The sequence below is a fragment of the Bombus pyrosoma genome, linkage group LG3 (assembly GCF_014825855.1).
Source record: "Bombus pyrosoma isolate SC7728 linkage group LG3, ASM1482585v1, whole genome shotgun sequence".
NCBI lineage: Eukaryota > Metazoa > Arthropoda > Insecta > Hymenoptera > Apidae > Bombus > Bombus pyrosoma.
In genome coordinates this window covers 6,939,173-6,953,563 of record NC_057772.1, presented here as the reverse complement: position 1 = coordinate 6,953,563, position 14,391 = coordinate 6,939,173, and the positions used below count along the sequence as shown (strand labels likewise).

Genomic DNA, 14,391 nt, shown 5'->3' with positions numbered 1-14,391 from the left:
GTCTTCTACATTTTCAACATTTATACATTAGAAGAAAAATATTTACCATTTGAATATTTATTGTATAAAGACAAACAAATATGTAGTTAACACTCCTTGTTCTATATATGTATTTAAAAATTGTCTACTTTATATTGTACAGTAATTTAATCAGGTAATAAGAATTTAGCCATACTTTTGTGAACATCAGGGTGTAAAGTTTTTTTAAGTTCTTCTCTATCTAACCAACAATGCTTTACATTGGAAGAAATATCTCCACTTATATATTTTGCTAAAAAGTAGAAAATTTTTGCTCCATTTTGGCCTTTCTCTTGTATATTTCTAGGATACTTATATTGATAAAATCCAATTGGCGCATTGCCATAAAATTGTACTTTGATGTTATTTCCACACAATTCTTGTACAGTTCTATATGCAGTCTGAAGTGATAGAAACAAATATTTTGTTGGTATTTACGCAAAAAAGATGGTAAAACAAAAATAAAAGTCATGTAGTTCTTACTTGTATCATAGTTTCTCTATGTCTTCTTATACTTTGTGGGGGAATCCAGAAATTAGAATTGCCAACTTTTTGTTCTACTAATAACATTAAATTTTTATCTAGCTTGCGTTTCAGTGATACAACTGCATTATCTTCTTCAACTTCTATAATTACAGAAGTTAAATGTAGAAGGTATTACATTTAAACCATTTGGAAAAATAAAATCATACATAGATACATACCACTTATTCTTGAAGCAAATTTAAAGTTTTTGAATTCTTCTTCCCAAGAATCTTCAATGTCTTGTATTGTTTCCTTAGAAATAATATTATCTGTTTTTCCAGCAGATGTCTGTGTTCTCTGATTTTTGTCCTTTTGTTTTCGTATTTCAAAGTCTGATATCATACTGTTTTCATATTCTTTCTGTTGTAGCATGATTTGGTATCTTACTTCTATATCTAGCATGGGTTTTGTAATTACTGGATGACGTTCTAAGCAAACAGCACTTAATAAATCCCATTTTTCTACAACGTCTATGTCTTCTTGCTCTGATAATGTTCGAGATATAACCTTAGATGTTGATGAAATACCTATGTGAAAGTTTTCTTCAAAGGATGGCTTAATAAGATTGTACGACAATAAAATATATTCGATCAATTTATAAAAAATATTTTAAATAATAAACACAGCTATAACAAATTAAAATACAGCTTACCTGGTGTTAAAAAAGGTAAACCATTTGATGTGCGTAATGTTAAAATTCTTCTAAACATCATTATTCCATACTTTGAGGAAAGAAAAGTTAAAAGTATATTTTTTAATTAAAAAATAAAGATAAATAAATAACAAATAGTAGTAGAAACTTTCACTTCTTTCACTTTCAATTATATATATGCAGTAATGTTGCATTACCGGCAACTACGATTTTTAAATTATAAAATAAATGATACAGTGATCACAATACCAGCTGATATTATAGCTATTACAGCTTATGCCGCATTCTCATGATTTTCCTAATTTCATTGACAATCCGATATTATTTAAAGGACTTTTTTTAACAAAAACAACACGGTACAAAAGCATAGAAATTAAAGACATAAGCATATCCCTACTCACAAAAGTAAAAGTTTAACATTTGTTTTAATATAGTGATAAAAATAAATAACATATATACATCAAGTGCATTCTTTCATGTTATTGTCATAACTTCTTCTTCCAAGTATTGACTTGAACACTATTTTATGAACACTATTACGCGATATGATATCAATCAATTTTACAATGTAACGTATGAAAAGAATTGATGAATATTACTGCATTTTACAATAAACTATCACCATAGAATCAAGAAGTAAGTTGTCCAGATTTACTTGAAACAAAAAATCCGCTTATTATCATTCTATTGTTATTATTCTTATTTTAATGATTCCTGATTCTTTATATAATCGACTGTGAACGAATATCAGGCTTAAAAAATATAGTATTTTACCTAATATAATATTAATTATAATATACTATATTATTAATATATATATTATGATTAATATTATTATGATAATATGAGCACTAGCTGATTTATTTACATGATTGACAATAACATAAATATTCTTTTCTCTTTTCACATGAAATTGATGTTGATCTGGTCTAAGTTGAATATATGTCTTAAAGGACGAATACAATCCATATTGTGAGGATTTTGAAATAAAAGATAAAAAATAAAAGCATAATTTACATAAAATAAAGATCATCATGATTGGACCAGATTTACCAGAAATACCACTACCTTTGAAAAATATACAGCAGTATCTAAAGATAGCATCACAACATGACCAACGAGATCCTGTTGTTGGTTATTGGTGTATGTATTTAGTTTCAATTTAAATTGCGTATAAAGAATAATTGTTACATGTAAAAATCACTTTAAAAGTGGAATTATGAATTTTTGTCACAGGTCGGGTGTATGCCTTCCAAACAGGATTCAAGTTATCAACCAAAACTGCAAAAGAAACAAATTTTCTAATGGAATTAATGGATTGGTTAGAAAAAACTAAAAAGAAATTACACGATAATGAAGCTATTACAAATGATGTAGCTGCCCAGGCTCATTTAGAAAATTGGGCATTGAAGCTGTTTCTTTATGCAGATAAAAATGACAGAGCTGCTAATTTTGAAAAGAATGTAGTAAAAAGCTTTTTTACAGCTGGATTACTTTATGATGTATTAACCGTGTTTGGAGAGCTAACTGAAGAAGCTATACAAAATAGGAAATATGCCAAATGGAAGGCTGCATATATTCACAACTGCCTGAAGAATGATGAGACACCAATTCCAGGACCCATGCAAGAGGGTAATGAGAATGATGATTTGAATAAAAATATGGAAGAAGGTAAAGAAAACTATAAATAATAGTATATACATATGCATTTTATATTCAGAAAAAATATGTACATATACAGATACATATGCATATGTATGTTTGCATATAATTATGTAATATATTTATTTCTTTGTGTAACAACAAAGGCTTATATTTTAATACAACAACAAAATTCTATCATTTTGCTCTATTTCATCTTTTTTATTACAGATTCACTAATAACAGAGGCAAAAGAAGATGATACACTAAACGCAGACGAATTAGTCAGTACCCGTAATACTAACCCACCCGACGCAGTACATGGTACAACAATTAAAGACAGTATCGACAAATGGTCTTCTGGCAATAAAGATTGCAAAACTCTTATGGAAACAGAAGGTATATTGAAAGAAAGTAATTCAACTAAATTGTATGGAACGCTTTACGACTTCGCATGTCAGCCTTGCACAGAGGCCACGCTAATCTTCTTTGTATCATTCCAATTTTGGTACATATATGTACTGCTGAATCAAGTACCAATATTATGTTATTACGTATTTGCGTTTGTTAACTGTACATATTTAACAGGTGGAGTTGAATTGTCAGTGGAGCAAATTGGCAAAGCACAAAAATTTATTAAATGGGCTGGAAGTGCTTTAAATTACGACGATGTGCCTACAACTGTATTGAATCTTCGAAAGGCTTTACATCTCTTAACCACTGGTCAAGAACTTGAATGATCAAAACTAAGCTTAAAAATGTTGATGAAATGGATTATTTCATCTAATCTGATAAATGATAAATTTTATTGCTCCTAAACAATAAAGTAGATACGAATATTTATGATTTAATTAATGCAAAAGTAAAAATGATAAGTTATTTATTTGAATTGTTCACATTATTACAGCCACACCGAATTAAACATATTTTTGAAATATAAATTTGTTTTGTAGAGACGTATAAAATCGATATTATTATTTAAACTTGTATTATTGTAATGATTGATATTGTAGTTTCGAATATACATATATGTATATATATATATATATCGTCAAATTTTAATATCACAAAACAAATTATTATATATTAGTGAATCTATAAAGAAGATTTTCACATAAAAAAATATAATTAAAAGTTCAGAATGGATCTTGGTATAATGAGAATTACAATGAAAATGAATTTCTTTTCTATTGTAGTCAAATGTCTAAACTGACTTAGTTCTGTGTGTGTCTGTGCGAGTGCGCACACGCACGCGTGTGTGTGGGTGAATGTGTGGGTGCGCCAGATTCATAAATGGTTTCTGTATCATTTCACGTAATTAATACTTTAATACTTTGTAATAAAAGTATTATCGTACATACACGTGAGTGTGCTTTACCACGTGTTTCTTCGCTATTTTAATTTTCATATTACCTCGTAAATATCTTTATTTAATTCAATTATCTCTGTCGATTGCAAACTTAATATTTGAAAAAACAAATACATTTTTTTTCTTATAAAACAAAGAGATATCAGCAAACCATCTTTAATTAAATTAAAAATTATACATCTTACGATAGTGGTTTAGTTTTAATCGCGGATAATAGGAAGTGCGTTGGTATTGCTTAAACTGTTTGTACGAGTAATTTTTAATTTGTACATTTTTAGTCGCTCTTGTGAAAATACGTGTTTTTTTCTTAAAAAAAAAAAATAAAAGTATGGATGCGAAGAAAACACGCATGTGCATTACACTGCAACGATATTCTTTTAGGTATCGTCTAAGGGCATTTACATCTTAATACGATATCAAGGAGAACACATTAATTCAATTGGCAGTTAATACCTTGTGCTTGAGCTAGTATTTCATGATTCTTTGCCGTTGATTAAATTCTTGTAATGTTGACTAATAATGATAGAAATTCATAGCTCTCGAGGTACTCGAGATTTAGAACGCTTTGAACAAATTCGAGTGCTGTCAGCACGAAAAAGTAGCTCGTGATGAAACGTAATAAGATTGAAGCATAACTTTGAAAGAGAGCATTTGATATGAAACGTAAGAAACCATACACACAAAATTAATATCGCGGAGCATAAGGAATTAAAGATCGAACGAAATACGTCTTTGCTGCGTGTATGGAAAATTATTTCATCGTGATTATTATGTGGTACGTAGGCGATAACTGACATGATAACCAAAGTCTTAATCGTGCGAGTACGTATAAGAATCTCGAATTCAATCTTGTTTTTTACTTTTATCATCTACACCATTCGCCGTTACCGGTTGCGTATCCTCTCGTCTAAGTTGCCAATCTATTACTAGTCGGCCTGTTAGCATGAAAAAAAATACCTAAAAAGCAAATATATAGTTATATTTTTATAAGTGTCTGTTCTGTTTAATATATCGATTTCTTTTACAAATTTTATTTTAATCTTACCAGAGCTGGTGCAATCCTTTCAAACTTGTCATTCACCATGTAGTGAGAGTACACAGCCATTAACATCAATAACAGTAATATCGCGTTCGATGCATTTTTTATTTTGTCTGAAAGAAATCGGAAAGAAAACAAAGCAGATAATACGTAGTTGAGGTAATGTTTCCAAGAGGACAAATTACCCTAATGCTAGCGTATACAGCTAATTAACGTATTTTAAAGGAAAACGGAGCGAAATATTATTTTAATTGTATAAAAAAAAATGTTCTCTTACGACTTGGAACTATAGCCATTGCGAGTCCGCAAATAATTTCGAGCGATCCGACAACTCTTCTGTACCATTTACTTGGTACTTTGAAGTCCAGTGTACCGGACAGTGGAAATACCTTTGCGTATTTCACATATTCTTTTCTCTGTGAACATGATAAAGAAATCGACTAATTAATTCATGTAACAGACACAGAAATGGTGATGAAGGGACGAGTAAGGTTGAGAAAAGAACAAAACGTTCTTATGAAGAAAATTGTCACAATTTCAATCTGGTAAACATATGCTGGCACTTGAAGCAATATTTTTGGCGCGTCACCAAGCGGTTGGTTGATAGTTTACTATAACTTTGGACATTGGGTAACAACGAGGGACGAAAATAATCTTCTAACGAGATTCATCGAAGTGAGCGAATTAAATTCAATTTTCATCACATTTCAAAAAAATTTCGCATACTTGAACTTTCACAATATTAATTTATTTTATCTCTTTTTCAGGAATATAGAAGTGAAGGAAACTTAAATAACGATATGAAATAAACACTTATTAATAACGGGCATTTGACTACATTTTTTGATAAAATCTGAAGCTCTTCCTTTGTCCCTCTTGTTTCGTTTTCGAATTTGTACATAAAAACTATTATAGATTCGTATTTTTCCTTAATTTCTTTTGCTTATTTTTCATTGTATTTTCTATCACGTATTTTTGTTGAAATTTTAAAAAATTGTGTAAGAAATAGGAAATCAATAAAAATGGAAAAGATAAACAAATATCTATATAAGGAAACACAAAGCGTGAAAAAAAGAGGAAAGATAAGAAACATTCGTAGATGTATAAAAACACGTATATTTTTTATTTGATACATAAAAATTGCAGAAACTAAACAGTCTGTTGTTGTATATTTTGGATATCTAAATAGAGAGCGAAATATCAATTGTCATTACAAAATAAAGAAGGAGTAAACGTTAAAAAGAACAGAGGGTATAGAAGGAATGACTGATAAAGTTGACAGGCTGTCATAACAACGCATAGTTAACACGCGGTGCGTCTAACAGACGAAGGCTAGACACACCAGAAGGGAAAAGGTGAAAATAAGAATGTTTTACGTGATACAACGATCACTGAGAATAAAAATAACAAAGAGTGATATTTCAAAGACAAATGAAAAACAAAAATGAATGTTAGACGAGGGTGAAAATCCCGATTGAATGTCAATTGAACATGAGAGTAGGGTGAATTGTTACATAATTATAGAGCAACTGCTCACCAAGTCCTTGTGAAGATCCTTACTAATATGAGAAGTCAGCTTCATAGTACCGACGAAAACGAAGAATATCCCAAGAAGAACTGAGAGAGACTTTAGGACGATTGAGCCCATAATTCGACAGCTGAACACCGTTAGCGACACGAACGTGTTAGACGTACGGAGGAATCGATTCGGAATCTAGACTGGACGAATGACTCGTAGCCGCGAATTCGTTACGCGCGACTCGTGCAATCTCGGTAAACTGTCTTTTTCTGTTTTTTCTTCTGTTTTTCCTTTTTTATTTTTTCCTTTTTATTTTTTTTTTTTGCTTTTCTTCTATTTTTCTTTCAACTATACATATCTACAGAATTTATAAATATATTCGTTCAACGATAGTGTTTGAAACAATTATTCGAATCGTACTTAGTACTAATTAGATACTATGTATGTACACGATATAGTAGCAATGTTCATACTTGTTCTTTTCTTTCTCTTTCGGTTTGATTTGGCCTATTCCGACTGCGACAGCGCATAACGTGTGCGATACTAGGACGCAGTGCGTCGTGTCGCGTCGCGTCTCGCCGTGTCGTATCGCAACCCACTGCGTCGCCGTTACCCTCTTTCTTACAATGTAATTGGTGGTGGTCTTTCTAGAGACACGTCGTATAATCGTCATAGGCTATTGTAATTTTAACTAGTACCTGTCGTGCCTTTATAATATGCAATCTCTGTTGTCTCTTCACAGATGCCAATTACAGTTTGAACAGGGTGCAATGACACGAATTGGAATAACGAAACGTATTCTTTTGATAAAATAGATAAAATATCATACGATTTATTGACGAGAGAAACCAGTGTTGCATATATTTTTTCTCGCTAGTCTTTGCTAATCTCACTAGTGTGACAGTATATTACTCTGAATCTTGCAAATGCATCAATTCGTATTATCGAATTTGCAAATTACATTGAAAAATCAAAGGTAAAAGGCAATTTGATTGAAATTTATTTTAATTAACACTGTTCGACGAAAAATCCTATGTTTTACATAGAATGTACATCAATATATCGTAAAAATATAAAACACCCATTTAGAAGCGAAAATTGTTATTTCATGTACATTATATCTTTTATGCATTATTTACAAAAGTTTATATACCATCCTCTCTGATAATAATGACGCTACTTTTATATATTGATTAATTTTTTGCGAATGTAAACATTTCGAGTAATCGCATTGTGTATTTCTATCTTGGAAGTATCATGTTCCTCAATATATGAATGTACTATTCAACTCATTATTAATATTATCATCATAATGGTAAGAATAATAAATGAGTAATAATGATCAATGGTCATTAACATTATCATTATTACTTTTGAATATTACTGCTGTTATTATTATTTATTTGTAGCTTTAATGATTGATCAACTCGTATTTGCCATACCATGGCCATTTGTTTTTATAATATTTGTAATGGATAAATCGACATTATGATTATGTTTGTTATTTATGAGAACAGTCATGTTTGCATTACTGTTTGCTAAACAAACAGGCTTCTTGCGACGCGCGAACACAACAATCTTCCCTTGAACATTCATCGGCGAAATTTTTGTGCTTCTGTCGTCGTTTGTACCTTTTATTAATGGTTTTTTAAATTCCTTTAATTCTATCTCTTCTGTTTTTCCTGTATATTTACCACATTCTCTTTCTCGCGTTATTCCCGTTATAACATTTATATTTTCACACTCGTCTTTCATTACCTTCTTCACATCTTTGGAACTATTTCGATTAATCTTGCCTTCATCACGATTGTTGGAATTATCGTAATTGTTCCTAATATCATCATTGGTAAGATCAGCGATACTCATGCTAGTATCATTATTTTGTTGCTTGAATTCCATCCCTTTAGACGTTTCGGAAATAACAGAGTTTTTTATTAGGGTGTTCTCCAATGATTTATCCTGAGCTTTTGACTGATCCGATGTTTGTTCCATTTTGTCGTTTGACAAACAATTATTTTTGGTTAATTCAGAGGAATTTAATTCAATGCTGTCATTTTTTTGTAGTATGACACAATCTTCTTTTGCATCTTTCAGAGACGTCATATGCTCTGCAATATAGTCATCCTTGGCGATATTGTTTTCGTTTGACGTGACGGCATTGATAACGTTTTTATCCGTTTGATGATTTTCACTGAACGAAATAATTTTTTTTGGTGAAACATTTAGAGCATCTGTTTGTTCTTCCTTTTTCGTTGATTTTAATTGCGAGTCATTGGAAATGTGAATGGTATTCGACACTCTTGATATGTCCCCCAGCATTTTATCGCACGTGGGTGCATAATCACGAATAAATTTTTCAATGTTTTCCACGTTTTCTACGCTTTCGATACTCTCTTTATTTTTGAGACTTTCGTTGTCTGGAATACATGTGATGTTGGTATCTGAGATTGGAATTGTTTGTAGAGTATCATCAGAAGGTGTTTTTAATTTCTCCACCGTTTTATTTCCCACAGTATTGTATATCGGATTCTTTATCGACGTACTATTTACAGTGGAAGGAATATCTTTCGATAGTTCTTTACCGGTATCTTGCCGATCTTTCAATCCTTCGTATTTATCGTCCGCATCTTTAAGCGGACTATTATTTGAACTATTTAAAATTTCACCATCTTCCAAATCTATGAATGAATTTTTTAATTCTTCTTTGGCATATTTCCGTAATTCATCGTCAATTCCCAACTCATTTCCTGTTTGTATAATTCCAACATCTTTTCTATTGATTCCTCTTGAAACTTGGGAATGTTTTGGATGCTCGATCAAATTTTCTGCATTGATCTTACGATACGAACATTTGCTATGTTCATCGTGTTTATCTTCATCATATCGTTTAATCGGTTTATCAGCATTCTTTAGCCGTATTTTTCGTGACTCGTGTTCGTTGTAATAATTTTGAGTTTTTTTTATATCATCCAATTTCTGACCTGCTGAAATTCGATCAACAGTAGAATGCTTCGTTCCGCGGACATTGTTGGAATCTTTCTTAGAGATTTTGGACTTGTCTGTCGCACCGGTGCTTCGAAAATTATAACGTTTCTCAAACTTTTCATTGTGAATACTTTGCTTGCTATATTGATTTCTTCCGTATTTGTCTTCTCGGTTTGACTTTGTATACGGTGTTGATCTCACACGTGATCGATGATCATCCATGCGATGATATTCTCTTTGTTTATCTCTATGACTACGATGTTCACTATGATTGGATCGATAATTGTCTCTCTCAAAAATCTCGGTACAACGATAACTTATTTCTTTCTTATTTAAAACAGATGTTGCACTTTGGGCAGGCTTGTTGCGTCGTTTCGAGGAATGTTCGTTAATATCTCTTCTGTCACATAATAGGTTCCTCTTATTTTTCGTATCTTTTTTCTCGTCTTCTCTATTTGCATCGTCAACCAAGTATCCATGTTTTTTCAGTTCTGTGTTCGAATTGTGAGTGTATTCTAAACTTTTTATGTTGTGCTCTTTTTCTTTAGAATGAGTGGAAGATTCAGAGTTGGTATACAGAAAGAGCATGGATTTCTCCTTGGATTCAGAGATGTTATTATCTATTTCTTTTTTTGTTGTTTCAAAGCAATGTTCTACTTCAGTAGATTTTATTCGTTTCACATGAATGTGCCTGCTTGTTTCTTCACTTGCTCTCTTCCCTGTATGAGTTGTACAATTGGTAAATATTGGCTTTCGCTGAAATATAGAACTCATCTCGTTTTTATTGTTTGATTGAAGATCTTTTATTGTACTTCTTGAGTCTGTTAAAGGACTTTTTACATGTTCGCCTCCTTTATATTGCGCAATTGCAGGAGACTGAATTTCTTTTATATTAGAATAGTTAATGTCGCTTAAGAAACCATTTTCTTTGTCACTTTCAACTACATATCCTTTACTGGTTTTATTATCATTATCACTGCTACTTAACTTATTCGATTGTTTATCTTTCTTTTCTAAATTCTGTTCATCTGTCATCCTTTTAAGCAGTCGTTCACCAAAGACAGTGATCGGAACTAAAGTAGACTTATTTTGTTGATCCTTGCTTTGACTATACAAACTGTCTGCTACCAACGTTTCAGTACCATTTTCATCAGCAGGAAAACAATTATCAGTTGATTTGTGATACATATTTACAACAGTTTCACAAACATTAGATTTATGATTGACATAGCCATTTGTTTTAGAATGCATGTTTCTTCTGAATGTTACATCATCTAATCTGTAATAATTATATCATGTAGAATAATTTTTAAAATGTTAGGAAATTATCAGTTAAATCTACTCACTTTTTTCTTAACTCATCTATCATCTTATCCTTCCGTGCAATTTCTGCTTTTGCAGTTTTCAATAATGAAAATAAATTATTTTCCAAATTTTTATTAACCTTTTGAAAATTCTCTAGTTTTGTTGTGAGTTCTGCAATCTGTTTTTTCAAATTTACTTGTTCCTCCACAATATTTTCTCCGTTATTTGACACAAACTGAAATAGTATAATATATAAAATTTGTTGTTTATATTCACCGTACTTTATACGATATAAGAATAATAAGGTATAACTTAACCTAACCATAAAGTGCAATCAGATTATATTTTGTAATACTTACGTTTTGATGGAACTCTGTTCCAAAATCTGGCAAATCTTCATAAATATCAATATCATCCTCCATGCTTTTTATTGATTTCTATAATAAAAATTTTGATTGAAAACACATATTCTATTATTGATATAATTTCCCCATTTTTATCAGTCACGTCACGAGGTGGATCTTACATATATATGTGTTTAGTGTGATGTCCACTGAAGGACACGTAACTTATTTGTATCTTCTTATATTTCTTGATCATTGTGAGATGTTAGTGTCGACATTAGCGAATAGTGAACAGTGAACTTCAACTAACACCGTTTTAATATCTGTTTTTCAGCACGATCAGTGCATATAAAAGTTATAAAACATGATCGAAGATGAATCGAACCAATAAAACGTAAAATACATTTGCAATATTTACATCTGTTGTTGTGTTATTCATTTGTTGTTATATGATTTATTAAATACTATAATATCGACCAAATTACAATGTTTTATAATATTAAAATATTGGAGTTTCACACAATTATTTTATATTTTCACTGTCAATAGACAAAAACGATTTTGTGAAACAATCATTAAGTGCAAAGTTACAACCATGGGAAATTTGAAAAATAGCTAATTAAAAAAACTATTTGGGATGTTTTATAAGATATTTGTTACGTTGAATTTCATCTCAATATATCTTTTATTACGGATTTTATTTGATAAAAACTTGTACTCTAGTTTATGTGTAAAATATTAACATTATGGATTTATCATTGTTCATACCAATTCATACGTTCAAAGAAACACGATAAAGCGACACCTGTTGGTATTTATGATTATAGTTGAACTGTTAAAGGTTTTAGACACAGAAGTTCAAGTGTGAGTTTAATTGTGAAGTAGGTCTTTTTATTCTTTTCTATTTCTTTGTCATTTTTTATCCGTGAATTGTTAAGTGTTACATTCTTCAAATGCATTTTGTTATGCAGTTTTCGATACGCTTTCACGTATGTACTTGCTTGTCTATATATGATTTTTTACTGGTATTGAATATCAGTTCTTCATTTGAAATTTCTATTAATTACAACGTTCTGTTCAGTGACGATTGACCATTTGTTTGAGTCGCAAGTTAGCAGAGGACACCGATAATAATAAGATTTTTGTGCAACTGATTACGGAGAAAATTGTGAAGAATACCAATAAAATCACTGTATAAAAGTCAGTCAGTGAAAGAGAGAGAGGTTAAAGTAAGTAAAATAATGAAGTGGACAAATGATCATTCACGACAAACAGAAATATTACCTACATTGCCTATAAACGCAAGTTAGTAAAAAAAATCTCTAAATAAGAAACAAATTTTGATGAAAAGCTTAGTTAAGCATCGATACACGCAAGATAATAATATACATATGTATAATGAAAAATAAACAAAAGTTATCGCGCAAGCATATTCCACATGTTAATCAGCGGTTCTTCGACTGCATCTTATCATACACGATAACAATAGACCGAGTGGACTAATAGTATTTAACAGTATATATACATACGTACACATAAGTAGATTCATCGTACTTTTGCGGGAAAAGTTACTAAAGAAATAGAGTTCGAGTATCGACAAATTGAAAAATATACACGTGTACACGTTGTACAATTGTACACGTTGTACTGAACAATTGGATATATGTATTTTTAAGATGAAGAAAGCAACAGAGATGTTTCTAATTTTGAAAGTTCCTAATTCATTATTTAAAACCAGAGTGTAGTCTTCACGATTGACATGTAAGTTGCCAACGCGATGTTAATGCACGTTGAACCGGCCTCGAGTCTCGAGACAATTGCATAATATGTATATATGCGCATGTACTTAGATTTGTACGTAATACGCACGCGTCTACTTGATTATCTTTGATAAAGTTGTCACTTCCAAAGTTCCGTGTTTATGCTTTAATTCATTTTGCTAGTAAATTAATATTTTGAGATTTATATCGATTATGTATCCGCATTCTGGCATCCATATAAGTGACACGCATGTATATATAACAACATTAAAGCTTCAGACATGTTACATATTTACCAAATCAGATGTATAGATCACGATCAAGATTAGCAAAATCAAATTACGTATGATGAGGAGAGACCAAAAATACAAGGAATGTTATAAGCGATAGAAAAAGAGAAAGACTATGCAGAGAGGTAGGAAGTATGTTTTCAGAGCAAAATCTTTTGTCTTGATCGAATTAATATTTTTTCAAAAATATTTTTCTTTGGTTCCGTCTCCTTTGTATCGTGATATAAAAGTACAAACGATATATGAAACCGAGGATGAAAAATTGTTTTAGTTACATACGTATATTACAAACTATCCTTTTTAGAGTTACATTTGTCATTTGAAAATATAAATAACCGTAATTACTGAAAACGTTCATATCTTTGCATAAAGATTGTATTACAGTCCGTAGTTAAACAATTATGAATAATTCGTGATGATTAGTGTAATCGAAATCGTTGCATATAGTATGTATGATAATAAGTTTAAACGATAAATATAAATAAAAAACAAAATAAGAAAATAGGTAGTAAGAATTTTCATATAAATCATGATAAGTATGTAAGACAAGTCTGATATAGCTTTTATAGACCTTTCTCAAGCTCGTCCTTTAGATGCAAGCTTTGAAAAGACTTCTTTTTAAACGTTTCTAAATGGTTGCTTCAATAATAAAGAAGACCCGAGATAGCTACTGCGACACGCTGATAGTATGTACTCTACATACTTACGTATATATAATCCTGTTTCTTCAATGCTTTTTATGCTATGTAACACTACATTATAATTATAATTTGTTTTCTTTGCTTTTTGTTATAATATGCAAGTGGTTACGAATACATGTTCATATATGCATAAATACGCACGCACGCGCATAAATAATAAAATATATTTATAAGAAATTTGAAAGAGAAGAATAAAATTAGAAGATTTTAAAGAAAAACTTAAGACAGAAATGTGTGCATACG

The 14,391-nt window shown here is 30.7% G+C and overlaps 5 protein-coding genes, 1 long non-coding RNA gene and 1 other non-coding gene across 16 annotated transcripts in view; 3 read left to right on the top strand and 4 right to left on the bottom strand.

Moving 5' to 3' along the window:
• Positions 1 to 83: 83 nt before the first annotated feature.
• LOC122565646 (39S ribosomal protein L46, mitochondrial) lies at positions 84 to 1,415 on the bottom strand. 2 transcript variants are annotated; one of them, XM_043721838.1, is made up of 4 exons: positions 1,196 to 1,415; positions 723 to 1,085; positions 502 to 644; positions 84 to 419 (listed from the first exon to the last, which is right to left on the bottom strand). In XM_043721838.1, exons 1-4 carry the CDS (start codon positions 1,254 to 1,256, stop codon positions 147 to 149), a joined length of 840 nt encoding a protein of 279 aa, XP_043577773.1. In that variant the 5' UTR covers positions 1,257 to 1,415; the 3' UTR covers positions 84 to 146. The 2 variants fall into 2 exon arrangements, with proteins under 2 accessions (XP_043577773.1, XP_043577774.1); XM_043721839.1 differs by having other exon boundaries at positions 723 to 1,070; positions 1,196 to 1,412.
• Positions 1,416 to 1,671: 256 nt separating this feature from the next.
• Positions 1,672 to 3,705, top strand: LOC122565645 (vacuolar protein sorting-associated protein VTA1 homolog). 2 transcript variants are annotated; one of them, XM_043721836.1, is made up of 5 exons: positions 1,672 to 1,831; positions 2,130 to 2,338; positions 2,432 to 2,866; positions 3,068 to 3,235; positions 3,425 to 3,705. In XM_043721836.1, the coding sequence occupies exons 2-5, from the start codon at positions 2,230 to 2,232 to the stop codon at positions 3,574 to 3,576; spliced, it is 864 nt and encodes a 287-aa protein (XP_043577771.1). In that variant the 5' UTR covers positions 1,672 to 1,831; positions 2,130 to 2,229; the 3' UTR covers positions 3,577 to 3,705. The 2 variants fall into 2 exon arrangements, with proteins under 2 accessions (XP_043577771.1, XP_043577772.1); XM_043721837.1 differs by having other exon boundaries at positions 1,678 to 1,831; positions 2,149 to 2,338.
• Positions 3,263 to 3,373, bottom strand: LOC122566410. The gene has a single exon (XR_006316513.1). It is a non-coding gene; the product is annotated as a U6 spliceosomal RNA (small nuclear RNA).
• Positions 3,706 to 4,345: 640 nt separating the features above from the next.
• On the bottom strand, positions 4,346 to 5,813 carry LOC122565654. Its single transcript, XM_043721852.1, has 3 exons — positions 5,522 to 5,813; positions 5,251 to 5,357; positions 4,346 to 5,162 (listed from the first exon to the last, which is right to left on the bottom strand). The coding sequence occupies exons 1-3, from the start codon at positions 5,538 to 5,540 to the stop codon at positions 5,049 to 5,051; spliced, it is 240 nt and encodes a 79-aa protein (XP_043577787.1). The 5' UTR covers positions 5,541 to 5,813; the 3' UTR covers positions 4,346 to 5,048.
• On the bottom strand, positions 5,522 to 11,622 carry LOC122565628 (uncharacterized protein PF11_0213). Its single transcript, XM_043721796.1, has 4 exons — positions 11,413 to 11,622; positions 11,095 to 11,288; positions 7,237 to 11,027; positions 5,522 to 5,660 (listed from the first exon to the last, which is right to left on the bottom strand). The coding sequence occupies exons 1-3, from the start codon at positions 11,473 to 11,475 to the stop codon at positions 8,186 to 8,188; spliced, it is 3,099 nt and encodes a 1,032-aa protein (XP_043577731.1). The 5' UTR covers positions 11,476 to 11,622; the 3' UTR covers positions 5,522 to 5,660; positions 7,237 to 8,185.
• Positions 5,778 to 6,071, top strand: LOC122565659. Its single transcript, XR_006316234.1, has 2 exons — positions 5,778 to 5,919; positions 6,012 to 6,071. It is a non-coding gene; the product is annotated as an uncharacterized LOC122565659 (long non-coding RNA).
• The window catches only part of LOC122565622 (afadin-like), a 23,668-nt gene continuing 20,890 nt past the window's right edge, over positions 11,614 to 14,391 (top strand). For 7 of the 8 annotated variants that reach the window (XM_043721765.1, XM_043721775.1, XM_043721773.1 and 4 more), the window contains exon 1: positions 11,614 to 11,791. In XM_043721765.1, coding sequence (XP_043577700.1) covers positions 11,772 to 11,791 — 20 coding nt within the window. In that variant the 5' untranslated portion in view covers positions 11,614 to 11,771. Of the gene's footprint in view, positions 11,792 to 11,818; positions 12,387 to 12,478; positions 12,627 to 14,391 lie in introns of those variants that run through there. The other variant, XM_043721766.1, reaches the window with a different exon arrangement.